This window comes from Amblyomma mixtum, chromosome 2 (genome assembly GCF_055824585.1).
Source record: "Amblyomma mixtum isolate Tamu chromosome 2, ASM5582458v1, whole genome shotgun sequence".
NCBI lineage: Eukaryota > Metazoa > Arthropoda > Arachnida > Ixodida > Ixodidae > Amblyomma > Amblyomma mixtum.
In genome coordinates this window covers 34,575,002-34,602,860 of record NC_143013.1, presented here as the reverse complement: position 1 = coordinate 34,602,860, position 27,859 = coordinate 34,575,002, and the positions used below count along the sequence as shown (strand labels likewise).

The 27,859-nt window shown below is 50.9% G+C and overlaps 2 protein-coding genes and 1 pseudogene across 2 annotated transcripts; all 3 read right to left on the bottom strand.

Moving 5' to 3' along the window:
• Positions 1–5,817: 5,817 nt before the first annotated feature.
• LOC149358935 (uncharacterized) lies at positions 5,818–27,563 on the bottom strand (annotated as a pseudogene).
• On the bottom strand, positions 7,005–8,699 carry LOC149358937 (kelch-like protein 10). Its single transcript, XM_089571116.1, has one exon. The coding sequence runs from the start codon at positions 8,697–8,699 to the stop codon at positions 7,005–7,007; it is 1,695 nt and encodes a 564-aa protein (XP_089427242.1).
• Positions 17,770–19,464, bottom strand: LOC149358936 (kelch-like protein 10). The gene has a single exon (XM_089571117.1). It carries the CDS (start codon positions 19,462–19,464, stop codon positions 17,770–17,772), a length of 1,695 nt encoding a protein of 564 aa, XP_089427243.1.
• Positions 27,564–27,859: the final 296 nt, after the last annotated feature.

The window sequence follows — 27,859 nt, the reverse complement described above, 5'->3', positions numbered from 1 at the left end:
ACTGTACGCAAGAGTGAACGAAATGAAGTGAACTGATTCAAGTAACAAGTCAAAGCAGCATTAACGCACGTGCCGTTTTTTGTTGGACAGCTCGTTAACCCTTTGGCAGGCACAATAAATTATTCGGTTGCTGTCACGACAGACATCGCCGACTTTATGGACAAAAGGGCTTCAACGCACACGGAAACAACGACAATTACTTCCAAGTAAGCTGCATTTTTATTGTCTCCACCTCAGCACTTACAAAGGCAGTCGCCGGCGTCTGCAAAAAAATACTTTCGCACGCTAGGATCTCGTAGTGATGCCCTTTTATACATAGTGAAATGGCCCATTGCCAGAGTCAGCAACACAAAATATCTTCTTTACTTCAGACATATCTAGCTCACTCAGGCCACGAACTTGGTAGACGACGTAATTTAGACAATCACATAAAGCAAATATCGCAACTGCACCAAGACCGGATATAAAAAGACCCTGGAATCTAACAACGCCTCGATTTTTACTGAAGTTTTATGGGAAGCATATTACAATAGGTAACCCAAGCCCTTTGTGACGGTTCCACGCCGTGCACACCACGTGACACAATGACGTCACGACAGATGAGAGACGGGGCTCCAACTCGTGCCGGCGCTGCGGTTGCACGCCGTGCAGACCACGTGGTATGGTGACGTCACACCACGTGACACAATGACGTCACGACAGATGAGAGGGGGCTCCAACTTGTGCCGTCGCTGCGGTTGCACGCCGTGCAGACCGCGTGGTACGGTGACGTCACACCACTTGACACAATGACGTCACGACAGATGAGAGACGGGGCTCCAACTTGTGCCGTCGCTGCGGTTGCACGCCGTGCAGACCACGTGGTATGGTGACGTCACACCACGTGACACAATGACGTCACGACAGATGACAGACGGGCCTCCAACTTGTGCCGTCGCTGCGGTTGCACGCCGTGTGAATCACGTGGTATGGTGACGTCACACTCCCGCGCATTTCGAACGCGCGTTCACACTCGGTGTAGGTGAAACGCTCGCTCCACCGGGCAGGCGGACGTGGCTTCCGTGGCAATCCAGGCGCTCACCCAACGCGCGTCTCGGGGTGTCGGCGTTCCGCTGTAGCCATGCCGTTGTCTTCCCCCACGACGAAGGCTTCTAGTGGTTGTATTAAAATGACCAAGTATTCAAACAATAAAAGCCATGTATTGCCAAGCCTAGCCATCAATATGCTTCGCATCTGACTAGGCTTAACCTTAGCTAAGCCTCAGCCATTTTTTTTTTGTCTTCCTCAGTGCACATATAAACGTCGGGATAAGGGGGAGGAAGACGGTAACAAAAGATATTTGAGGAAAGTACTACCTTTAAAAAAAATCTTCTTTGCTAAATCCCCATTATCTCTTCATTTATATGTTTTCCATCTATTTTCGCGGGCTCTACACCAATCTCAGACCACTTCCCCACCGTGAGTACGTACCATATGAAACTAGGTGAAAAGCAACAGGTGGCTTTTCCAGCACCTTTACCTTTGTGACAGCAAAACCCACCACCACTGATGTAGCTATCACCTTACCGGTCACGTAGTCATCTCCAAGCACTCCAAATTTGATTCACAGCTTCACAACAGTTAACTACCAATGCTGTCCACCGGCTCATCAAACCGCTCACCAGCAAATGACTCTACCGGCCTGCCAGTTTTTTACGCCACTGCTTTCAATGCCGTAAAACCTCTACGTGCACAATCTTTCTGGGCTCCTCATCATGTCGAGAGGTGTATCGCCTCCGACCCAACGCCTGTTGACCGTTTCCGTACATGGCTACAGCCCTTCTTGTTCTTCCGCCTAATCTCAAGAGGCTCGACGACCGCGGATTCTGCGAAGGCCTACACATCCGTGGCGCGCTTATGACACTGCAGACCACGGCACATCGTCATCAATGTGTTTAAGTGGGCTAGTTGGTACACATCTGAATGCAAACATAACAGACTTCTCATTCTCTGTGACTTTTTTTATTCTGTTTAAGTAGCTCTGTTTGCATGCAACTAAGCAGCATGGTACGCATTCGAAGATTTATTCCCAAAAAGAACCGGCTTGCATCCTGGATTTGTATCCAAGGCCAAGGTATACCGATGGGAGTGTTCAGTTTTAACTTATGGTACATACAGTTCTCCTGAGCACCCTGCCTGAAAAAAAAAAACTGCCTGCTAAGATGCACCCATGGCTGGTCACAATACAACCAGCCCTCCCATTCGGCTTTTGTCTGGACCTTTCTTGACACCTCGAAACTGCTCCTTGACAAAGACCACCTAATTTTCGCGCAGCCCCTGCGTTTGAGGCCACCCTCAACTGCAAGCATTATTTGTATGCATACTGCTTTTCTATCCGCAAACTAGGTACTCAAAAAATTGATGGTCGTCAAGTGAGGCACCAGAAAACATTCACAGCGGCTGATGTTCCTGCGACACCTGCCCGGCTACTTCAACTGGCCATCTACAGCCAGATGCGGCCACCGAAGGCCTTTAGTGTAGTCTGCCAACAGCCCTAACGCAACAACCTCGTTCTCTGGAATTGGAATACACATTCTTGTCTATAACATCGGATGTTTTGCGTTGCGACTTGAGAGCGCTCTTCGCAACAACCTGCATGGTCGGCTTAGGACATGCGCCGAAACGGAAACAAGTGATCGCCACAACGTACTCGGAATGCGTCCTCTGATCGCCTAAGCGGAATGAAGCCGCCACCGCCACTCCCTAGCTAATTGCCAAGTCAGCGTTATGTAGTTGGGACCACCTCGCAAGCGACCCTCCACAAACGTTTAGAACTCCGAAAAGCATTTCTGAGTTCGTTTAGCAGAAAAAGATCGCCCAGAGCTCATCCCCTCATGTGGCGAATGTCAACGCTTGGAAACGCTTGCCCGAATTCATTGACTCACACCATCCTTCCCTCTTGTCGGGCTATTCGCGCACCTAACATCTTTGCTTCGCGACCGCTAACTTTGAGGTCGTGGCGTTCCTTGCGTTTGCACGCCGCGACCCAAGCCCGTACCTTGGGGTCATGCCAGTTTCCGAGCCCGCACCTTAGGGTCCTCACGAGCCGCTAGTTTGCAAGCCGCACCTCGTTGTTGCCGCGCGCTTTTGAAGCTCTGGTAAAAGATTATGGACGGATGAACAACTTTATTTTCATAAGAGAGAGGTTGCGCACTTCTTCTGGTCGGAGCCCTCAGTCCAAGGCACCGCTTGCGATGGAGATGGCTCAGGGGCAGTTGATCAGTCTCTATAGCTGGTTGTCCAAACCCGCCTAAAGCCGCCTCCCAGGAATCAGGGCAGGGATTAGGGATCTGGTCTACTCCACAAGGAGGGAAGTATCATTCCCGTTTTTGGTGTTAAAGGCCTGTAACGAACGCTCTTTCCCTGAGGCGTCAGAATCCTCAGGTTCCAAGCTGGTGGTCCAGCAACGCCGCGTGCGTGTCGAGCACGAACCTTCTCACGTCATTGTTACGCATCGTCCATGACATTGGACTCGCAGCGACTGACCAACCACGTTGGCGCTTTGGGTTGTGCGACAATTGAAATAAAAACCGGTTACATGGATGGCTTGAGGTCGCAAAGGATGAGGGGTGGGGGAATTATAGTGGCCGGCTATGCATTCGTCTCGCATACGAAGCGCCACAACGCACTCAGTGCCTCTCTACGCCGCTCGGGTGACCGAATCCGGTCTCCACGGTGCTGCGGACTGCTATTTTCAAGGTCTGGGCACTATCACACGAGGTGACGTATCGTCACGGTTTCTTCATGCCTGCAGGCGAAGCACCTTAATGGTGGTGATGTTTCTAGATAGCAGACACTGTTCTTCGTGCTGGATCGTTCTGCGCCTGCGGCGACGACGTTGTGTGTGTAGGCGTATGGAGATCGTTTCCACGTGGCAAACTTTGCGTGGAAAACCCGCGGGTGTGGTGTCATCGCATTTACGAGTGTTTAAGAGAAGCTCCTTTCTTCTTTGTTGATGGCGGCGTCACCCTTCTTCATCAAAGTTTTCTGGAGCGTGATCGGCGCCGTCAGGTCCCCGCACTGGAAGCGTTGTATAGTGCATCCTTACTCGCCAGCTCGTGGGCCCATTCGTTGCCAAGGTGTCCATCGTGTCCCAGAACACGGAGTGGTGTTACGGTGGCTCCGGAATCCCTCTAAAGCTTCGCGTGTCTGACGTCGAGCGCGGTTCTGTGCCTTCTTGGTGGACCAATAAGGCGCCTGAAGCCTTCAGTGCAGTCTGTCGTAATTTCATGAGGGTTTGGTTTGGTTTGGTTTGGTTTGGTTTATTGGGGTTTAACGTCCCAAAGCGACTGAGGCTATGAGAGACGCCGGAGTGAAGGGCTCCGGAAATTTCGACCACCTGGGGTTCCTTAACGTGCACTGACATCGCACAGCACACGGGCCTCTAGAATTTCGCCTTCAAGAAATTTAGCCGCCGCGGCCGGGATCGAACCCGCGTCTTTCGGGCCAGCAGCCGAGCACCGTAACCACTCAGCCACCGCGGCGGGGCCCAGGAGGGTTTGTTTGGGGCCCAGTTGGCTCATAATTTAAAAATGGGATATTGTCGTCCAACACTTCAACACAGCGCGTGTCCAGTCTCTTTTCGTGTTCGTGGGTTGAAGTGTTGCGCTGCAAAATCACGTTTTTACGCCTGTCAGTATGTGAATCTGTTCAGGATGGTCGGCTGCGCGACTACCCGCCGCGGTGGTTCAGTGGGAAAAGAGTCCGTGAGGGTATCTGGTTTTTTCGTAGCTACTTCGGCACAGGTGGTGACTATTACCTGGGGCAATTTCCACATTTTCTTTTCACTTCTCTTTGAACTTTCTTCTACCCCCATGCGGCAGTGTTAATGGCCCGGTTGAGGCCTGTCGACGAACCCATGATACTTCTCTCTTGTGATGGTGGTCACGGGGTCGCGTACTCCCGGGTATAGATGCGGACCGCACACACCAAAGGAGTGTGCCAATAACAGCTAAAACAGTAGAATTCAACGTTCAAAGCACTACAGCCTGACTTTTAACATATGCAGCCTCCTCCCCCCAACGTTCTCCTCTCATATTGCCACGTATCATTGTAATGTCCGTTCGTTCGCGCAAGGCCGCAGGAAAGGGGTGTTATCATTTGTGTTCGTGATGCGAGAAGCGGCCGGACTAATCTTGATTGATCACAGCCATGCCGAGCTGCATCTACGTCTTTCCAGATTACTCTAGATGATCTCGACCTGTTATCTCGAAGTTTCCTTGCCGGCTTTAAATTGAACGATGCCGCAAGCAGCGGCCATTCGTAGTTCGACGACTGATGAGCACGTTTGTTGCTTACGCCGCCGCCGAGTGATTCAGTTCTTTTACGGGCGCAAGTCAGCCCAAATAAAGAGCTTCATTTGCAAGTTTTGTTGCTGTCTTCCTGACTGCTGGATTGCCGTCACTACAACGTGAAAATATAGTGCTTAACTGTGCAAGACAAGCCAGCAAACTTAAAGTTTTTATACTTGTAAACTTCTTTTTAATCGTACACGCAAGCTAGCAGAACACGCCGTTTATACACGCAAACGCCACATGAATTTTACACAAGCACACCAACACATGCACACGTGTCCGAACCCGAACACCCGTTTCGCGCACATTCATTTCGAAGACATCACAAAACAAATGCGCTAACAGACTGCTACCTGTTCCCACGTTATAAGCTCTCCCCGCTCTACCAAAACTCCATGCTCTTACGATGAACGTGAAGGTAAAGGAGTGCTGTCAGCAGGTAGGCAGTCGCCTCTCGAGTGACCCTGGCTTCCCTATGCTTGTTCTAGTCGGTTATGTACCCATGCCTGATGGCTTCCTGTGCCGAAATCCTCTTTTTGGTGTCGTAGATAAGCATCCTGGTGAGCAGGTCGACACCGCTGCTTTCCAAGTCTATCAGAAGGCCGGCTAACACGCTCCCGCGCCACATGGGGAAGGTCGTCTTGTACACTGGAAAGTTCACCACATCAGGCCAAGTCTCCGGCGTCTTCGTGGCCAGAATGCGGAACATGCGAAACAGCTGGCCAATCTCGGAGTCGCCAGGGAAGAGCACCTTGCGGGTGGCCATCTCGAAGAAGATGCACCCAATGCTCCAGAGGTCGATGGTCGTCGAGTAGAACTGGGAGCCCAGGAGAACCTCAGGGGCCCGGTACCAAAGGGTCAGCACCTCGTGAGTAAGAACAGGGGTGGGTACGCCCACAGTGCCGCACAGGCCAAAGTCGGCCAGCTTGATCGTGCCCTTCAGATCGAGGAGCAGGTTTCGCGGCTTCAGGTCCCGGTGAATCACCCGCCGCTCGTGGAAAAACAGGATGGCAGCAATGATCTGTCGCACGTAGTTCTTAAGCACTTGACTGCTGAGCCTTTCGGACTTGGGCAGTTCGTCCAGGTACTTCCGGAGATCCATGGGAAAGTACTCAAGCACAAAGTAGATGCACTTGGAGTAGTTCTTGGAGTAGCTCATACGAACTTTTGTCATATGAAAAAATTTCGTTCCTCCTCCTCTTAGGCCAGTATATGTTTGCGCTCAGAAGACCACGCAGTGCGAGATGTTGACAAATGTAATGCATTTCTGTATTAAGATGGCTCCTTTGTCCAATAGCCCTGTGGGGAACGCTTGAGGGCTGGCTCTTTGACTAAGAAGCGCTCCCGGGAAGGTTTTGAACTTTGCTGCTCCTTTGTCCAATAGTCCTATGCGGAACGCTTCAGGGCTGGCTCTTTGACTAAGAAGCCCTTCCGGGAAGGTTTTGAACTTTGCTATTAAATAAAGTTCATTCTCTCTATCTCTCTGGTGATCTTTAATATACGTCAGCCATGGCTTACAGCTGTTGTGCCCGGACAAAAACAAAAAATACCATGACTTTGACGCCGAGAAGCGCAAATGTAGGCGTTAAATGCATCATTGCGTTAAAAAAAAAAGTAAACGCTATATAGAACGTTTTAACTTATCATTGAATTTCTTCCTACTCAGAGCTTTCACAACACGGCGCAACCAAATTTCGAGCCCATGTGGTTAGGCCTGTTGATGTAGTCCTTGGCATTAGGCAAGTTCCTGAGCACACAGGCCGAGTAAAACCACCGCGGAGGCGTGTAACCCGGAACCGCGTGCCACTTCCGGTCGTCGCCCGAGAAATACTCGAGGCAGCGCTTGTAGTCCTTCTGGTTGGCCTCGCCGATGGCGTAGATCTTGTCGTCTAGGACAACCGCCACGACCTTGTCAGTAAAGCTCTTGGTCTTGGAGCCCTTGGACCACTTGCCACTATTTGGGTCGTAGACCTCGCAGATGTTCGCCTTGCACGATAGGCCACCCACCACGTAGATTTTGTCTCTGTACGTCACCAGACTGTGGAAGAGCCGTTCGGTCTTCATACGAGCTACAAGAGTCCACCTGTCGTTCATGGGATCATATGCTTCTGCGGACCGAAGTAGGTCTTTGGTGGACAAACCGCCTACTATGTAGACACGTCCCGCACAAGAGGTGGCGCTGGCGCCCAGCCGAGGGTGGTTCATGCTTCCTACAGTTCGCCACGAGTCCGTGACCGTGTCGTATTCTTCAGCCGTGTCAAGCGTGACGATCCCGTTGGGCGAGCCGCCGATACAGTAAACGCAGTGATCGAGAACGGCTATGCCAAAGAACGCCCGCAGATGCTTCATGGGCGTGATGGGCAACCACTTTATGGAGACCGCGTCGAAACAGTAGCAGAACGGGCTCAGCTTGGCGATGTCGGCACCCATGACGTAGATTCTGTGTCCCACAGAGACACACTGCAGACCGAAGACTTGATCCTGCCTGAAGTCCGTTTGCACAGTGTTCCATTCGTTGGTCTTGTGGTCGTATACTTCCCAGGTGTTGCTCTTATATCCGCGTTGAACCCCGCCGTAGACGAACATGATATCAGCTGGCACTCGTTGCACGAATAAGCTGCGGCTCGGATTTAAAATGCACGCGTCGTGTTCAGACTGCTGAATCCTGTGACAGCGCTTGACGATCGTCTTGCAGAGAGGGTTGTTGGCGACGAGCGAGTTCCGCATGACAACCTTTCGCAAGTAGCTTTCCTTCATAAGACAGAACCGGATGTGCGGCAGCAGCCTGTTTAAGCACATTGTGCGCTCTTTAAGACTCGCCTTGATCCAGAACACGGTGGCTTCCCAGACGACCTCTTCCCTGTGTACCTTGAGCTCGTCCGACGCCAACAAGCTCTCGAGGTTCTGCAGGCTCAGACTGTGGAAGTCGCCTTTGTCCGCGTACACCCGCTCGAAATTGTCCAGCATGAAACGGAGCGCCTGCTTGTGTAATGGTTCCAGGTGAAAGAAGAGCGCCATCTCGAGGACCATGACGCAGTTCTCCACGTCCACATTTCGCGACATGAACGCACAGCACTCACTGAGAAGGCCATGGACGAGCAACTGGTCCGCGGCGACGGTGAGGTCTTCGACATTGTCGGCCGTGATCGCTGCGTCGCCAACGCTCGCGTAATTCACGACGGCCTTCAGCGCCTCCTTGCTTACCCCGGGGATGAGGAAGTCACCTCGACTCGCCTGGGACAGCGGCCCGTTGAAGAGCGCGTCGAAGTACTCGCTGCAGGCGCTGAGGTTCTCCTTGAGCACGGCGAAGCACCCGCCATCGGAGGTTCGCAGAAGGGCCACTGGGGTCGGGGCAGCATCGCTCATGACTCGAGTAGTCGCGTCCGAGGGCTGTTCTGTACGGCGAGTTCTGGCGGTCAGTGTCTCCCGTTGCCGCTTTGTTTACCGCGATGGGCAGCAGGTCAGAATCCAAGTGCCGGAGCGAATGTGAGTCGAGAGATGAACTGGCCTTTGTCTCTTGGTGAACGAGCAGGCTGTGAAATCCAGAGGAGCGAGAATTTAGACGCGTCGCAAATAGAATTTAGTCTTGCTTCCCGGGGTCTCGCGGTGATCGCGGCAGGTGCCAAGGGTGGGGCCAAGGCGCAAAGCGCGCGCGAATGTCGGTGTTAGTGAAAGCAAAGAAGTTTGGCTTAATCTCAAATTATGGGGGGCTGTTTTTGTGTAGGTGACGGAGTCATTAAGCGAACGCGCTGCTGGCAGTCCCAGCAGAATGCTGCAACAGTCGCTGCTTTAATTTTATTAAAGTTGCGCTTGCTACATTCGCCTTTGTCGCTGCGCTGTTCCATTTAAAAATTACGTCCCGACTGGCCGAACTTTCTGTTCTGCTGCAGCAAAGGATGCTGCGCTAGATTGTCTCCGATCAGAACCCGTCTGAAACAGAAGCAGACTGATATTACTTACGAATAGTTTGCTATTATTTATCTCTTCTTCTTTTGTGTGTGATTATGAGTTCTCGCGCCGAGTGTCAAGAGCGTCGTTTTCTTCCTGCACACTTGTGTTTCTTTTGCATCTCCTGTTTGAAATTGTAGATGATGATGATGAAAACATTTTTAATTATACCTAAAATTGGCGGTCGGCCTCGTATACCGGCAGGCCATTGGATCTTGCAGCTGCTCTTTCCCTTTCCGTCATCTCCTGATGAATTTTCTGGTCGAAGCTGGACACCAATTCCTCCCACAGCTCAATAGTTGGTTCTTCTATCCTTTTTGCTTCCGTGTTGTCTTGGCAGGACCAAACCATGTGGTATAGCTCCGCGTCTATGCCACAGTGTGCGCATTGTGTCGTCCTTTTTGGGCTTGAGTTCCTGTTGAGTTCTAGTCAGTTTTAGATTACTGTTTTTCTTTCTATTTTTCTTCTAAAACTCATTCTTAATATTAGGCTTAAATTCTTCGCTGTCTGGTCAGTCGCCCTTGTGGTATATGCACCATCTTTTCAAGTGTACAGCAGCAGGCTACCGTCCGAGCAGTCTATACATTCCTATCTTTGTTACATCTGCGCAACTACCGCATCATGCAGATCCATTTAAAGAAAGCAAGCGATAAAGGCGGCAACCTTGAGAGTTTTCTCGGCGTGTGATCTTCGGCAGTGATTCAACAGTGACCAGACACCTCTGATGGGAACATATGTACAGGACAGGGGCGAGTGCAGAAATGAGAAAAGGGCGAAGCTGTTCGCAAGAGTGAACAAAAAGAACTGAAACTGAACGAATGACAAAGACACAGACCTCTAAGCATACGTTCGAGATGGAGTGTCACTGATTTAAGTAACAAGTCAAAGCAACGTTAACGCACGTGCCGTTTTTTGCTGGACAGCTGGTTAACCCTTTGGCAGGCACAATAAATTATTGGGTTGCTGTCACGACGAATATCGCCGACTTTACGGACAAAACGACTTCGACGCACATGGAAACAACCGCAATTACTTCCAATTAAGCTGCATTTTTATTGTCTCCACCTCAGCACTCACAAAGGCAGTCGCCGGCATCTGCAAAAAAATACTTTCTTACGTTAGGGTTGAGTTGAGTTGAGTTGTTGTATGCTACAAGTGGGCTCCTGTCCTCTTGAAGGAAGCGAACATCACATACCGTCACACGCACATACACTCACATACCGTCACATACATACGCTAGGGTTTCGTAGTCATTCCCTTTTGTGCTCATCGACATGGCGCATTGCCAGAGTCAGCAACATAAAATGTCTTCTTTACTTCAGACATATGCAGCTCACTCAGGCCACGAAATTGGTAGACAGCTTAATTTAGACAATCGCATAAAGCAAATATCACAACTGCACCAAAATCAGATCTAAAAATGCCCTGTAAACTAACAACGTCTCGATTTTTACTGAAGTTTTTGTCTTCCTCAGTCCACATATATAGGTCGGGGTAAGAAGGTGGAAGGCGGTAACAAAAGAGATTTCAGAAAAGCACTACCTTTTTAACAAATCTTCTTTGCTACATAACCATTACCTTTTCGTTTATATGTTTTCCATCTCTTTTCGCGGGCTCTACACCAATATCAAACCACTTCCCCACCGTGGGTACGCACCATATGAAATCAAATCAAAAGCAACAGGTTGTTTTTCCGGCCCATTTTCGCTCTGTGGTGCCGACTAGCAAACCACATAACTGCTGTAGCTGCGGCACATCTGCGGCGCGCTTGTGACACTGCAGACCACGGCACATCGCCATCATGTGTTGAAGTGAGTTAGTTGGTACATATCTGAATGCAAACATAACAGAGTTGCCATTCTCTGTGCTTTTTTATTCTGCTTAAGTACGTCTGTTTTCATGCAACTAAGCAGCATGGTCATCATTCGAAGATTTATTCCTAAAAAGAACCGGCTTGCATCCTGGATTTGTGCTCAGTTTTAACTTATGGTACATACAGTTCTCTTGAGCACCCTGCCTGAAAAAAAAAACAAAAAAACTGCCTGCTACGATGTACCAATGGCTGGTCACAATACGACCAGCCCTCCCATTCGGCTTTTGTCTGCAGCTTTCTTGACACCTCGAAACTGCTCCCTGACAAAGACCACCTAATTTCCGCGTCAGCGCCCGGCGTTTGAGGCCACCCTCAACTGCAAGCATTATTTGTTTGCCTACCGCTTTTCTGTCCAAAAACTAGGTGCCGAAAAGCTTGATGGTCGTCAAGTGAGGCACCAGAAAACATTTACAGCGGCTGATTTACCTGCGACACCTGCCCGGCAACTTCAGCTGGCCATCTACAGCCACATGCGGCCACCGAAGCCCTGTAGTGTAGTCTGCCAACAGCCCAAACGCAACAACCTCGTTCTCTGGAATTGGAATACACATTCTTGTCTATAACATCAGATGTTTTGCGTTGCGACTTGAGATCGCTGTTCGCAACAACCTGCACGGTCGGCTCGGAAACGGAAATAAGTGGTCGCCACAACGTGCTCGGAATGCGTCCTGTGATCGTCTAAGCGGAATGAAGCCGCCACCGCCACTCCCTAATTCCCACGTCAGCGTTATGTAGTGTGGGACCACCTCGCAAGCGACCGTCCACAAACGTTTACAACTCCGAAAAGCATTTCTGAGTATCTTTAGCAGAAAAAGATCCCCCAGAGCTCATCCCCTCATGTGGCGAATGCCAACGCTTGGAAACGCTTGCCCGAATTCATTGGATCGCACCATCCTTCCCGCTCGTCGGGCTACTCGCGCACCTAAGCGCCTAAAGTATTTGCTTCGCTTCGCGACCGCTAACTTTGAGGTCGTGGCGTTCCTTGCGTTTGCACGCCGCGACCCAGCCTCGTACCTTGTGGTCATGCCAGATTCCAAGCCCGCACCTCAGGGTCCTCACGAGCCGCTAGTTTGCAAGCGGCACCTCGTTGTTGCCTTGCGCGCTTTTGAAGCTCTGGTAAAAGATTATGGACAGATGAAAAACTTTATTTACATAAGAGAGAGGTTGCGCACTTTTTCTGGTCGGAGCCCTCAGTCCAAGGCACCGCTTGCGATGGCTCAGGCGCAGTTGATCAGTCTCTATAGCTCGTTGACCAAACCCGCCTAAAGTCGCCTCCCAGGAATCAGGGGAGGGATTAGGGATCTAATCTACTCCACAAGGAGGGAAGTATCATTACCGCTTTTCGGTGGTAGAGGCCTGTAACGTACGCTCTTTCCCTGAGGCGTCAGAATCCTCAGGTTCCAAGCTGATGGTCCAGCAGCGCCGCGTGTCTCTCGAGCACGAGCCTTCTCACGGCATCGTTACGCATCGTCCATGACACTGGACTCGCAGCGACTGAACAACCACGTTGGCGCTTTGGGTTGTGCGACAACTGAAATAAAAACCGGTTACATGGAATTGCTTGAGGCCGCAAAGGATGAGGGGTGGGGGAATTATAGTGGCAGGCTATGCATTCGTCTCGCATACGAAGCGCCACAACGCACCCAGTGCCTCTCTATGCCGCCCGGGCGTCCGAACCCGGTCTCCACGGTGCGGTGCTGCGGACTGCTATTTTCAAGATCTGGGCACTATCACACGAGGTAACTTATCGTCACGGTTTCTTCATGCCTGCAAGCGAAGCACCTTAATGGTAGTGATGTTTTTAGATAGCAGTCACTGTTCTTCGTGCTGGATCGTTCTGCGCCTGCGGCGGCGACGTTGTGTGTGTAGGCGTGCGCAGATCGTGTCCGCGTGGCAAACCTTGCGTGGGAAACCCGGGGGTGTATGGTCATCACATTTACGAGTGTTTAAGAGAAGCTCCATTCATCTTTGTTGATGGTGGCGTCACCCTTCTTCATCAAAGTTTTCGGGAGCATGATCGGCGACGTCAGGTCCCCGCGCTGTAAGCGGTGTATAGTGCAGCCTTGCTTTCCAGCTCGCGGGCCCGTTCGTTGCCAAGGTGTCCCTCGTGTCCCGGAACACGGAGCGGTGTTACGGTGGCTCCGGAATCCCTCTAAAGCTGCACGTGTCTGACGTCGTGCGCGGTGCTGTGCCTTCTTGGTGGACCAATAAGGCGCCTGAAGGCTTCAGTGCAGTTTGTCGTAATTTCAGGAGGGTTTGTTTGGGGCCCTTTTGGCTTATAATTTAAAAACGGGATTTTGTCGTGCAACACTTCAACATAGCGCCTGTCCAGTCTCTTTTCGTGTTCGTGGGTTGAAGTGTTGCGCTGCAAAATCCCGTTTTTACGCCTGTCACTATGTGAATCTGTTGGCAGTTTCGTTCAGGATGGTCGGCTGCGCGACTACCCGCCGCGGTGGTTCAGTGGGCAAAGAGTGCGTGAGGGTATCTGGCTTTTTCGTAGCTGCTTCGGCACAGGTGGTGACTGTTACCTGGGACTATTTCCACATTTTCCTTTCACTTCTCTTTGAACTTTCTTCTACCCCCATGCGGCAGTGTTAATGGCCCGGTTGAGGCCTGTCGACGAACCCATGATACTTCTCTCTTGTGATGGTGGTCACGGGGTCGCGTACTCCCGGGTATAGATGCGGACCGCACACACCAAAGGAGTGTGCCAATAACAGCTAAAACAGTAGAATTCAACGTTCAAAGCACTACAGCCTGACTTTTAACATATGCAGCCTCCTCCCCCCAACGTTCTCCTCTCATATTGCCACGTATCATTGTAATGTCCGTTCGTTCGCGCAAGGCCGCAGGAAAGGGGTGTTATCATTTGTGTTCGTGATGCGAGAAGCGGCCGGACTAATCTTGATTGATCACAGCCATGCCGAGCTGCATCTACGTCTTTCCAGATTACTCTAGATGATCTCGACCTGTTATCTCGAAGTTTCCTTGCCGGCTTTAAATTGAACGATGCCGCAAGCAGCGGCCATTCGTAGTTCGACGACTGATGAGCACGTTTGTTGCTTACGCCGCCGCCGAGTGATTCAGTTCTTTTACGGGCGCAAGTCAGCCCAAATAAAGAGCTTCATTTGCAAGTTTTGTTGCTGTCTTCCTGACTGCTGGATTGCCGTCACTACAACGTGAAAATATAGTGCTTAACTGTGCAAGACAAGCCAGCAAACTTAAAGTTTTTATACTTGTAAACTTCTTTTTAATCGTACACGCAAGCTAGCAGAACACGCCGTTTATTCACGCAAACGCCACATGAATTTTACACAAGCACACCAACACATGCACACGTGTCCGAACCCGAACACCCGTTTCGCACACATTCATTTCGAAGACATCACAAAAACAAAAGCGCTAACAGACCTGTTCGTGCACGTTATAGGCTGTCCCCGCTCCGCCAAAACTCCATGCTCTTACGATGAACGTGAAGGTAAAGAAGTGCTGTCAGCCGGTGACCCTGGCTTGCCTATGCTTGTTCTAGTCGGTGATGTACCCATGCCTCATGGCTTCCTGTGCCGAAATCCTCTTTTTCGGCTCGTAGATAAGCATACTAGTGAGCAGATCGACACCGCTGCTTTCCAAGTCTGCCAGAAGGTCGGCTGACACGCTCCCGCGCCACATGGGGAAGGTCGTCTTGTACACTAGAAATTTCACCATATCAGGCCATGTCTCCGGCGTGGGCGTGCCCAGAATGCGGAAGATACGAAACAGCTGGTCGATCTCGGAGTCTCCAGGGAAGAGCACCTTGCGGGTGGCCATCTCGAAAAAGATGCACCCAATGCTCCATAGGTCGAAGGGCGTCGAGTAGAACTGGGAGCCCAGGAGAACCTCAGGGGCCCGGTACCAAAGGGTCAGCACCTCGTAAGTAAGAACACGGGTGGGTACGCCCACAGTGCGGGACAGGCCAAAGTCGACCAGCTTGATCGTGCCCTTCAGATCGGATCGAGGAGCAGGTTTCGCGGCTTCAGGTCCCGGTGAATCACCCGCCGCTCGTGGCAAAACAGGATGGCAGTAATGATCTGTCGCACGTACTTCTTAAGCACTTGACTTCTGAGCCTTTCGGACTTGGGCAGTTCGTCCAGGTACTTCCGGAGATCCATGGGAAAGTACTCAAGCACAAGGTAGATGCACTTGGAGTTCTTGGAGTAGCTCATACGAACTTTTGTCATATGACAAAAGTTCGTTCCTCCTCCTCTTAGGCCAGTATATGTTTGCGCTCAGAAGACCACGCAGTGCGAGTTGTTGACAAATGTAATGCATTTCTGTATTAAGATCGCGTACGGGGCGGATTAAGATGCCTTCCCTCTGCTGTTCCTTTCAGGAAAGCTCCGACAGAAATATCTTCAACTTTTGCCTTCGTTAAAAATTGGTTTGGTTTTGTGGGGTTTAACGTCCCAAAGCGACCAAGGCTATGAGAGACGCCGTAGTGAAGGGCTCCGGAAATTTCGACCACCTGGGGTTCTTTAACGTGCACTGACATCGCACAGTACACAGGTCTCTAGAATTTCTCCTCCAAAGAAATTCTAGCCGCCGCGGCCGGGTCCGAACCCGCGTCTTTTGGGTCGGCAGCCGAGCACCATAGCCACTGAGCCATCGTGGCGGCTCGTTAAAAATTGTGCCTGCGGCTCCGCGTTGAGCGGGTTCCATCGACGCCATCTTCTTCTGCTACTACGCCATCCAATTCATCATCTGCTTCTCACTCTCATACAGTGGAGTCGGAAAGACAATCATCTTTATGTATTAGCAAAGTTAAAAGCCTTCCTGGGAGGGCTCCTTCGTCCAATGGCCCTGTGGAGAACGCTTGAGGGCGGGCTCTTTCATTCATTCATTCATTTATTAGGTCCTCAAAGGCCCCATTTAAGGGTATTACATGAGGGGTGGGCGGAGAGTACGGCAGTTATGACAAAAACTGATTTTCGATGGCAGTCTTGAATTTTTCAAGATCTTCATGGGAAGCGATATGGCTGGGAAGGTCGTTCCAGTCTAGGGCAGTACGGAGGAAAAATGATTTTTGGAACGTTGTGGTATGGGCACGCTGGGGGTAGACGGCTTTGGGATGGCTGTTACGGGATAAACGATGGGCTGGGTGGATGAGTGCGTTGTTCGGTGATAAACTGTGAAAAAACGTATGATAAAGAGAAAGGCGAGCTAGTTGACGACGGTATGCTAGGGTATGAAGTTTAAGTTGAGATTTTAGTCGAGTTACACTAGCGCGATATGAGTACTCTGAAAGAATGAATCGTGAGGCGCGATTTTGAATAGATTCCAGTAAATTGGACAGGTTGGTTTCGTGAGGATCGAATATAGAACTTGCATTCTCTGTTTTAGGTCGGACAAGCGATATATATTAACACTTCTTCTTGGGCGAGTTGGTGCATACTTGAATTGAAGAAAATAGCGCCAGAGCATGCAGACCACGAAAAGACAAGGACGAGACACAAAGCGCTTTGTGTCTCGTCCTTGTCTTTTCGTGGTCTGCATGCTCTGGCGCTATTTTCTTCAATTCAAGCGATATATAGGCAATTAGTTGGACGGAAGGGGGTGCTAAGGAAAAATTACGCCGTAAGTAGCCAAGGACGTGATTGGCTGAGTTAGCTATATTAGTAATATGGCTGTGCCAGGATAGGTCACTGGAGATATGGACACCCAGGTACTTAATATTGTCGGTTTGATAGTTTGGTTTGGTTTATGGGGTTTAACGTCCCAAATCGACTAAGGCTATGAGAGACGCCGTAGTGGAGGGCTCCGAAAATTTCGACCACCTGGGGTTCTTTAATGTGCACTGACATCGCACAGTACACGGGCCTCTAGAGTTTCTCCTCCAAAGAAATTCAACCGCGGCGGCCGGGATCGATTGGGGCAACCGTAAAGGAGGTAGTTGGGAGGTGAGTAGTTACGTCGGCGGTGAAGAGACTAAAAAGGTTTTATTGACATTTAGTTTCATGACCCAGGTGTCACACCACTCTTGCACTTTGAGGAGGTCGTTCTGTAGAACGGCAACATCTGAAGGGTTATTTATGGAGCGGTGTATCACACAATCGTCGGCAAACAGTCGTATGTTAGATGACATGTTATTTGGCAGGTCATTAATATAAACTAGGAAAAGAAGGGGGCCTAAAACAGTACCTTGAGGAACACCTGACCGGACATGAGAGAGCGGATGAATGGGAGTTGGCGACAACTGGAGACGATTAAATAGAAAACTCCTGATCCAAGTGAGCACACAAGGGTCTAAATTAAGGCATGACAGTTTGAGTAGCAGGTAACGATGCGATAGTTTGTCGATAGTTTGTCTTTCTCGAAATCTAAAAAAAAAAAAGAAGCCCGCCTGGGAAGGTTTGACCTTTGCTATTAAATAAAGTTCAGTCTCTCTTATCTCTCTAGTGATCATTAATATACGCCAGCCATGGCTTGCAACTGTTGTACCCGGACAAAAACAAAAAAATACCATGACTTTGACGACGAGAACCGCAAATGTAGGCGTTAAATGCATCATGGCGTTAAAAACAAGTAAACGCTATATAGAACGTTTTATCTTATCATTGAATTTCTTGCTACTGAGAGCTTTCACAACACGGCGCAACCAAATTTCGAGCCCATGTGGTTAGGCCTGTTGATGTAGTCCTTGGCATTAGGCAAGTTCCTGAGCACACAGGCCGAGTAAAACCACCGCGGAGGCGCGTAACCCGGAACCGCGTGCCACTTCCGGTCGTCGCCCAAAAAATACTCGAGGCAGCGCTTGTAGTCCTTCTGGTTTGCCTCGCCGATGGCGTAGATCCTGTCGTCCAGGACAACCGCCACGACCTTGTCCGTAAAGGTCTTGGTCTTGGAGCCATTGGACCACTTGCCATTCTTTGGGTCGTAGACCTCGCAGATGTTCGCCTTCCATGATAGGCCACCCACCACGTAGATTTTGTCTCTGTACGTCACCAGGCTGTGGAAGAGCCGTTCGGTCTTCAAAGGAGCTACAACAGTCCACCTGTCGGTCACGGGATCATATGCTTCTGCGGACCGAAGTAGGTCTTTGGTGGACAAACCGCCCACTATGTAGACACGTCCCGCACAAGAGGTGGCGCTGGCGCCGAGCCGAGGGTGGGTCATGCGACCGGCAGTTCGCCACGAGTCCGTGACCGTGTCGTATTCTTCGGCCGTGTCAAGCGTGACGATCCCGTTGGGCGAGCCGCCGATACAGTAAACGCAGTGATCGAGAACGGCAATGCCAAATAACGCCCGCAGATGCTTCATGGGCGTTATGGGCAACCACTTTACGGAGACCGCGTCGAAACAGTAGCAGAACGGGCTCAGCTTGGCGATGTCGGCACCCATGACGTAGATTCTGTGTCCCACAGAGACACACTGCTGGCCGAAGACTAGATCCTGCCTGAAGTCCGTTTGCACAGTGTTCCATTCGTTGGTCTTGTGGTGGTATACTTCCCAGGTGTTGCTCTTATATCCGCGGTGAATCCCGCCGCAGACGAACATGATATCAGTTGGCACTCGTTGCACGAATAAGCTGCGGCTCGGATTTAAAATGCGCGCGTCGTGTTCAGACTGCTGAATCCTGTGACAGCGCCTGACGATCGTCTTGCAGAGAGGGTTGGTGGAGACGAGCGTGTTCAGCATGACAACCTTTCTCAAGTAGCTCCCCTTCATAAGACAGAGCCGGATGTGCGGCAGTAGCCTATTTAAGCACATTCTCCGCTCTTTAAGACTCGCCTTGATCCAGAACACGGTGGCTTCCCAGACGATCTCTTCCCTTTGTACCTTGAGCTCGTCCGACGCCAACAAGCTCTCGAGGTTCTGCAGGCTCAGCCTGTGGAAGTCGCCCTTGTCCGCGTATACCCGCTCGAAATTGTCCAGCATGAAACGGATCGCCTGCTTGTGTAATGGTTCCAGGTGAAAGAAGAGCGCCATCTCGAGGACCATGACGCAGTTCCCCACGTCCACGTTTCGCGACATGAACGCACAGCACTCACTGAGCAGGCCATGGGCGAGCAACTGGTCCGCGGCGACTTTGAGGTCTTCGACATTGTCGGCCGTGATCTCCGTGTCGCCGACGCTCGCGTAATTCACGACGGCCTTCAGCGCCTCCTTGCTCACGCCGGTTATGAGGAAGTCACGTCGACTCGCCTGGGACAGCGGCCCGTTGAAGAGCGCGTCGAAGTACTCGCTGCAGGCGCTGAGGTTCTCCTTGAGCACGGCGAAGCACCCGTCTTCGCAGGTTCGCAGAACGGCCACTGGGGTCGGAACAGCATCGGTCATGACTCGAGTAGTCGCACCCGAGGGCTGCTGTGGACGGCGAGTTCTGGTGGTCAGTTTCTCCCGTTGCCGCTTTCTTACCGCGACGGGCAGCAGGTCAGAATCCAAGTGCCGGAACGAATGTGAGTCGAGGTATGAACTCGCTTTTGTCTCTGGATTGTAGCGCAGGCTGTGAAAAATAGAGGAGCGAGAATTTATACGCGTCGTAAATAGAATTTAGTCTTGCTTCCCGGGGTCTCGGGATGATGGCGGCAAGTCCCAAGGGTGGGCCAAGGCACAAAGCGCGCGCGAATGTCGGTGTTAGTGAAAGCAAAGAAGTTTGGCTTAATCTCAAATTTTGGGGGGCTGTTCTTGTGTAGATGACGGACTCGTTAAGTGAACGCGGTGCTGGCAGTCCCAGCAAAATGCTGCAACAGTCGCTGCTTTAATTTTAGTAAAGTTGTGCTTGCTACATTCGCCTGAATCCGTCTGAAACAGAAGCCGACTGATTTTACTTACGAATAGTTTGCCATTATTTCTCTTCTTTTTTGCCTGTGATTATGTGTTCTCGCGCCGAGTGTCAAGAGCGTCGTTTTCTTCCTGCACACTCGTGTTTCTTTTGCATCTCCTGTTTGAATTTGCAGATGATGATGATGTAAACATTTTTTAACTACACCTAAAATTGGTGGTCGGCCTTGTGGTGACCTCGTCCCCTGTGGTTAGCTTCCCCACAATGCACCCTCCTTTACCGTGTTGCTTCCCCGCAATGCACCCTATTTAGTCGTGCTAGTTACTTTAACTAACTCTTGAGGGCGCCGGCTTCGAAGCGACATGAGCGCCACGGATGGCATGATTGCTGCGCGCGCCCGAGGGGGAGGCGGCCCTCTTCGGCTGGGGATTTGACCGCGTTAGAACGTGTCGCGCGGCGCTCCGCTCTTGTACGGCGGGTGCCTAGTGGTGGAAACTTGCTCCCGCCAGCTCGTTCTGCCCGGCCTCGGAGTTTCCCTCTTGCCCTAGCGTGGGCGAACGCTGGCTCGTAACCGTGCTGGTGAGTCGGACGTCCTCGATTTCTCAGCGTATTTTGTTGCTGGCAGGCGTGGTATGCATGCGCACGGTAGCGTACGCGACCACGGGGTGGGGTCCCCGCGGGTTTGAAGTGGGTCAGCCGCGGTTGAACGGGGAGAACGCATTTATCTCCCCAATTAAACCCCCCCAGCCTCCGTGAAGCCATTGCACCTCGCAGCTTCTCTTGCCCTTTCGGTCAGCTTCTGATGAATTTTCTGGACTAAGCTGGACAGCAGTTCCTCCCACTGCTCAATAGTCGGTTCTTCTATCCTTTCTATTTCTGTGTTGTCTTGGCAGGCCCGAACCATGTGGTGTAGCTCCGCGTCTATGCCACAGTGTTCGCATTGTGACTCATAGTCCTCTGGGTAGATCACGTCGTCTTTTCTGGGCTTGAGTTCGTGTTCAGTTCAAGTCAGTTGTAGATTACTGTAGATTGGTTGATTTGTAGATTACTCTTTTTCTTTCTATTTTTCCTTTAAAACCCATTCTTAATATTAGGCTTTGAATTCTTCGCTATCTGGCCAGTCGCTCTTGTGGTGTATATGCACCATCTTTTCAAGTGTACAGCAGCAGTCTACCGTCCGAGCAGTCTATACATTTCTTTCTGTGTTACATCAGCGCAAATATCGCACCATGCAGATCCATTTAAAGAAAGCAAGCGATAAAGCCAAGCGGCAACCTTGAGAGTTTTCTCGGTGTGTGATCTTCGGCAGTGAAGAGCATACACGAATTGAAGCGTACCCGGGTGATGTGGAAAGCAGCGTGCAACTGTCTTGAACGGACGTCAAACAAGCGGCAGTATTGTGCCCTTAATTTAATTTACCTTGCGATCCAAAGCCTGAAAGTCCACTTCGTTTTCATTCTGGTGGACCGTGCATGTACAAAGCTTGAACGGTAATTCATGCCGCTGCCAAAAGTTTTGTAATAACGAAGAAAAAGTAACAGTGAAATCGTAACACAGGCAAGATTCAACAGAGTGACCAGACACCTCTAATGGGAATATATGTACAGGACACGAACGAGCGCAGAAATGAGAAAAGAAGAAAACTGTACGCAAGAGTGAACGAAAGGAAGCGAAACTGAACGAATGACAAAGACAGAGACCTCTAAGCATACGTTCGAGATGGAGTGTCACTGATTCAAGTAACAAATCAACGCAACATTAACGCACGTGCAGTTTTTTTGCTGGACAGCTCGTTCACACTTTGGCAGGCACAATAAATTATTGGGTTGCTGTCACGACGGACATCACCGACCTTATCGACAAAAGGGCTTCAACGCACATGGAAACAACCACAATTTCTTCCAAGTAAGCTGCATTTTTATTTTCCCCACCTCACCACTTACAAAGGCAGTCGCCAGCGTCTGCAAAAAATACTTTCTTAAGCTAGGGTCTCGTAGTGATGCCCTTTTATGCTAAGTGAAATGGCCCATTGCCAGAGTCAGCAACACAAATTATCTTCTTTACTTCGGACATATGTAGCTCACTCAGGCCACGAACTTGGTAGACAACTTAGTTTAGACAATCACATAAAGCAAATATCGCAACTGCACCAAGACAGGATCTAAAAAGGCCCTGTCATATAACAGCGCCTCGGTTTTTACTGAAGTTTTTGTCTTCCTGATTGCACATATATAGGTCGGGGTAAGCGGGAGGAAGGCGGTGACAAAAGGTATTTGAGGAACGCACTACCTTTTAAAAAAATCTTCTTTGCTAAATCCCCATTATCTTTTCATTTATATGTTTTCCATCTATTTTCGCGGGCTCTACACCAATCTCAGACCACTTCCCCACGTTGGGTACGTACCATATGAAATCATATCAAAAGCAACAGGTTGCTTTTTGAACCCATTTTCGCTTTGTGGTGCCAACTAGCAAAGCCCTCCACCACAGCTACAGCTTACCGATCAAGTAATCATCTCTAACCACTCCAAATTTGATTCACAGCTTCACAACAGCTATCTACCAATGCTTGCCAGCCTGTTCACCAAACCGCTCACCAGCAAATGAATCGATCGGGGCTGCCAGTTCACCTGTCATGTGGCCAGCGCTTATTTTACGCCACTGCTTTGAATGCCGCAAGACCTCTATGTGCGCCATCTTTCTGGGTCCTCATCATGCCGAGGCTTGCATCGTCTCCGACCCAACGCAGATTTTTTGGCACATGCCGCCTCAATGTCTCAATGCATCCGCTTGATGGCATGGACACTACGCCTGTTAAGCATTTCCACACACCGCTACACATCTGCGGCGCGCTTGTGACACTGCAGACCACGGCACATTGCCATCATGTGTTCAAGTGGGCTAGTTGGTACATATCTGAATGCAAACATGACAGACTTGCCATATATTCTCTGTGCTTTTTGATTCTGCTTAAGTAGCTCTGTTTGCATGCAACTAAGCAGCATGGTCATCATTCGAAGATTTGTTCCTAAAAAAAAACCGGCTTGCATCCTGGACTTGCGCTCAGTTTTAACTTATGGTACGTAAAGTTCTCTTGAGCACCCTGCCTGAAAAAAAAAAAAAAACTGCCTGCTACGATGCACCAATGGCTGGTCACAATACGACCAGCCCTCCCATTCGGCATTTGTCTGGACCTTTCTTTACACTTCGAAACTGCTCCCTGACAAAGACCACCTAATTTCCGCGTCAGCCCCCGGCGTTTGAGGCCACCCTCAACTGCAAGCATTAAGTGTATGCCTACCGCTTTTCTGTCCGAAAACTCGGTACCGAAAAGATTGATGGTCGTCAAGTGAGGCACCAGAAAACATTCACAGCGGCTGATGTTCCTGCGACACCTGCCCGGCTATCTACAGCCAGATGCGGCCACCGAAGGCCTGTAGTGTAGTCTGCCAACAGCCCTAACGCAACAACCTCGTTCTCTGGAATTGGAGTACACATTCTTGTCTATAACATCGGATGTTTTGCGTTGCGACTTGACAGCGCTCTTCGCAACAACCTGCATGGTCGGCTTAGGACATGCGCGGAAACGAAAATAAATGATCGCCACAATGCGTCCTCTGATCGTCTAAGCGGAAGGAAGCCACCACCGCCACTCCCTAAATGCCAAGTCAGAGTTATGTAGTTGGGACCACCTCGCAAGCGACCCTCCACAAACGTTTAGAACTCCGAAAAGCATTTCTGAGTATCTTTAGCAGAAAAAGATCGCCCAGAGCTCATCCCCTCATGTGGCGAATGTCAATGCTTGGAAACGCTTGCCCGAATTCATTGGTTCACACCGTCCTTCCCGCTCGTCGGGCTACTCGCGCACCTAACGTCTTTGCACCGTTTCGCTTCGCGACCGCTAACTTTGAGGTCGTGGCGTTACTTGCGTTTGCACGCCGCGACCCAACCTCGTACCTAGGGGTCATGCCAGTTTCCGAGCCCGCACCTCAGGGTCCTCACGAGCCGCTAGATTGCAAGCGGCACCTCGTTGTTGCCTTGCGCGCTTTTGAAGCTCTGGTAAAAGATTATGGACGGATGAAAAACTTTATTTACATAAGAAAGAGGTTGCGCACTTTTTTTCTGGTCGGAGCCCTCAGTCCGAGGCACCGCTTGCGATGACGATGGATCAGGTGCAGTTGATCAGTCTCTGTAGCTGGTTGTCCAAACCCGCCCAAAGCCGCCTCCAAGGAGTCAGGCGAAGGATTAGGGGTCTGGTCTACTCCACAAGGAGGGAAGGATCATTCCCGCTTTTGATGGTAGAGGCCTGTAGCGAACGCTCTTTCCCTGAGGCGTCAGAATCCTCAGGTTCCAAGTTGGTGGTCCAGCAGCGCCGCGTGCGTCTCGAGCACGAGCGTTCTCACGCATCGTTACGCATCGTCCATGACACTGGACTCGCAGCGACTGACCTACCACGTTGGCGCTTTGGGTTGTCCGACAATTGAAGTAAAAACCGGTGACATGGATGGCTTGAGGCCGCAAAGGATGAGGGGTGGGGGAATTATAGTGGCCGGCTATGCATGCGTCTCGCATACGAAGCGCCACAACGCACCCAGTGCCTCTCTATGCCACCCGGGCGGCCGAATCCGGTCTCCACGGTGCTGCAGACTGCTATTTTCAAGATCTGGGCACTATCACACGAGGTGACTTATCGTCACGGTTTCTTCATGCCTGCAAGCGAAGCACCTTAATGGTAGTGATGTTTTTAGATAGCAGTCACTGTTCTTCGTGCTGGATCGTTCTGCGCCTGCGGCGACGACGTTGTGTGTGTAGGCGTATGCAGATCGTTTCCGCGTGGCAAATGCCGCGTGGGAAACCCGCGGGTGTGGGGTCACCGCATTTACGAGTGTTTAAGAGAAGCTCCTTTCATCTTTGTTGATGGCGGCGTCACCCTTCTTCATCAAAGTTTTCGGGAGCATGATCGGCGCCGTCAGGTCCCCGCGCTGGAAGCGGTGTATAGTGCTGCCTTGCTTGCCAGCTCGTGGGCCCGTTCGTTGCCAAGGTGTCCATCGTGTCCCAGAACACGGAGCGGTGTTACGGTGGCTCCGGAATCCCTCTAAAGCTGCACGTGTCTGACGTAGTGCGCGGTGTTGTGCCTTCTTGGTGGACCAATAAGGCGCCTGAAGGCTTCAGTGCAGTTTGTCGTAATTTCAGGAGGGTTTGTTTATGGCCCAGTTGGCTCATAATTTAAAAACGGGATTTTGTCGTGCAACACTTCAACACAGCGCCTGTCCAGTCTCTTTTGGTGTTCGTGGGTTGAAGTTTTGCGCTACAAAATCCCGTTTTTACGCCTGTTAGTATGTGAATCTGTTGGCGGTTTCGTTCAGGATGATCGGCTCCGCGACTAACCGCCGCGGTAGCTCAGTGGGCAAAGAGTGCGTGAGGATATCTGGCTTTTTCGTAGCTGCTTCGGCACAGGTGGTGACTATTACTTGGGGCTATTTCCACATTTTCCTTTCACTTCTCTTTGAACTTTCTTCTACACCCATGCGGCAGTGTTAATGGCCCGGTTGAGGCCAGTTGACAAACCCTTGATACTTCTCTCTTGTGATGGTGGTCACGTGGTCGCGTACTCCCGCGTACAGATGCGGACCGCACACACCAAAGGAGAGTGCCAATAACAGCTAAAACAGTAAAATTCAACGTTCAAAGCACTAGAGCCTGACTTTTAACATGCGCAGCCTTCTCCCCCCCCCCCCCCCCTCCAACCTTCCCCTCTCATATAGTGTTTCACTGTGCAAGACAAACCAGCAAACTTCAAGTTTTTAGCCTTGTAAACTTCTTTTTCATCCTACACGCAAGCTAGCAGAACACGCCGTTTATTCACGCAAGCGCCACGTGAATTTTACACAAGCACACCAACACATGAACACGTGTCCGAACACCCGTTTCGCATACATTCATTTTGAAGACATCACAAAAAAAAAGCGCTAACAGAATGCTACCTGTTCCCACGTTATAGGCTGTCCCCGCTCCGCCAAAACTCCATGCTCTTACGATGAACGTGAAGGTAAAGAAGTGCTGTCAGCAGGTAGGCAGTCCCCTCGCGAGTGGCCCTGGCTTGCCTATGCTTGTTCTAGTCGTTGATGTACCCATGCCCGATGGCTTCCTGTGCCGAAATCCTCTTTTTCGGGTCGTAGATAAGCATCCTAGTGAGCAGGTCGACACCGCTGCTTTCCAAGTCTATCAGAAGGTCGGCTAACACGCTCCCGCGCCACATGGAGAAGGTCGTCTTGTACACTGGAAAGTTCACCACATCAGGCCATGTCTCCGGCGTCGGCGTGCCCAGAATGCGGAACATGCGAAACAACTGGTCTATCTCGGAGTCCCCAGGAAAGAGCACCTTGCGGGTGGCCATCTCGAAGAAGATGCACCCAATGCTCCAGAGGTCGACGGGCATCGAGTAGAAGTGGGAGCCCAGGAGAACCTCAGGGGCCCGGTACCAAAGGGTCAGCACCTCGTGAGTAAGAACACTGGTGGGTACGCCCACAGTGCGTGACAGGCCAAAGTCGGCCAGCTTGATCGTGCCCTTCAGATCGAGGAGCAAGTTTCGCGGCTTCAGGTCCCGGTGAATCACCCGCCGTTCGTGGCAAAACAGGATGGCAGCAATGATCTGTCGCACGTAGTTCTTAAGCACTTGACTGCTGAGCCTTTCGTACTTGGGCAGTTCGTCCAGGTACTTCCGGAGATCCATGGGAAAGTACTCAAGCACAAGGTAGATGCACTTGGAGTAGCTCATAATTACCTCTTGCAACCGTACAATGCCTTCGTGGCGCATTTGTTTGAGCAGGGCTATTTCCCTTATGCACGTCGTAGGCATCCCTCCGTTCACATCGACGCGAATCTTCTTGAGCGCTACAAGGTTTCTGTTGCTCAGGTTTCTTGCCTTGTACACGGCTCCGTAAGTGCCCTCGCCGATTTTTTCCAGCTTCACATAGTTGTCCATACCGGACCGTGGTCAAGAGCCCGACGACAGCCAAGCTCAGCGAGAGAAACAGCTCGATTCGGCAGTCTGGAGAAAGCTTGTGACCAGACTGCTGACAGTCCAGTCAGCAGGTGATGATGATGATGATGATGATGATGTCCTCGGGCTGAATGGCACATACTGTAAGGAGATAGCGCCACCCAGCGGCGTTCGTGAGGAGAAGAAGACAAAGCACGAGGAGCGCGTGCGGAGGGGTACACCGGGACAGGTCGAAGAGGATTACGTGGCAGAGAAGAGAAGAGCGCGGTGGGCGACGGACGTGGACGAGTTCTGCTGGCTCCCCGAGTTCCGGGCTTGGGCCTTAGCCGCAGACGTCCGGGCCACCAGACCTGGACATCCATCGTCGAGAGCCTCAACCACCAGGCCCAGGCGCCACTCTTCTCCGTCCATCCGTCAGCTGCTCTACACAGGCCGCTTCTGGCGCCTACGTGACTTTTCCGGGATACCAGACCTGGAAACCGTGCCGGGAGCCCACGAACGCTGACGCTGCGGTAGCGTTGCATCGACGTTGGAACGCCAAGAGACTCCTTGACTGCCCGACACCTAGCCAGTCCTCTCCGCTCGTTGCTCGAATAAGACAAGTAGTGTGAACTTTCCTCTTTGACTCTTTTTCCCTGTATTGTCCGTAAGCATTTTGTTCTGTTCCCCCGTGTGTTTTTCCTGTGTGTTGTTGCGTTGCTCTCTTGTTCCTTTCCTTTTTTCTCGCTCATATTGAAATTGGTTTTCCTTTCCGATAAAAGCCGCCTCGTTTATTGTTTGTACTTAAGACCTGCAATCTTCACACAGATCTTCACAAATTTGGCGTCCACTACGACAGGACGAGGTCGGTTATTATTTCTTTGCCTGTGGTGTTAATTTAGGAACAATATGAGCGCTTCAGATTTGGTTGCTTTAGGCGAGCGCATGGGCTTGTGCGGCGCGGAGTT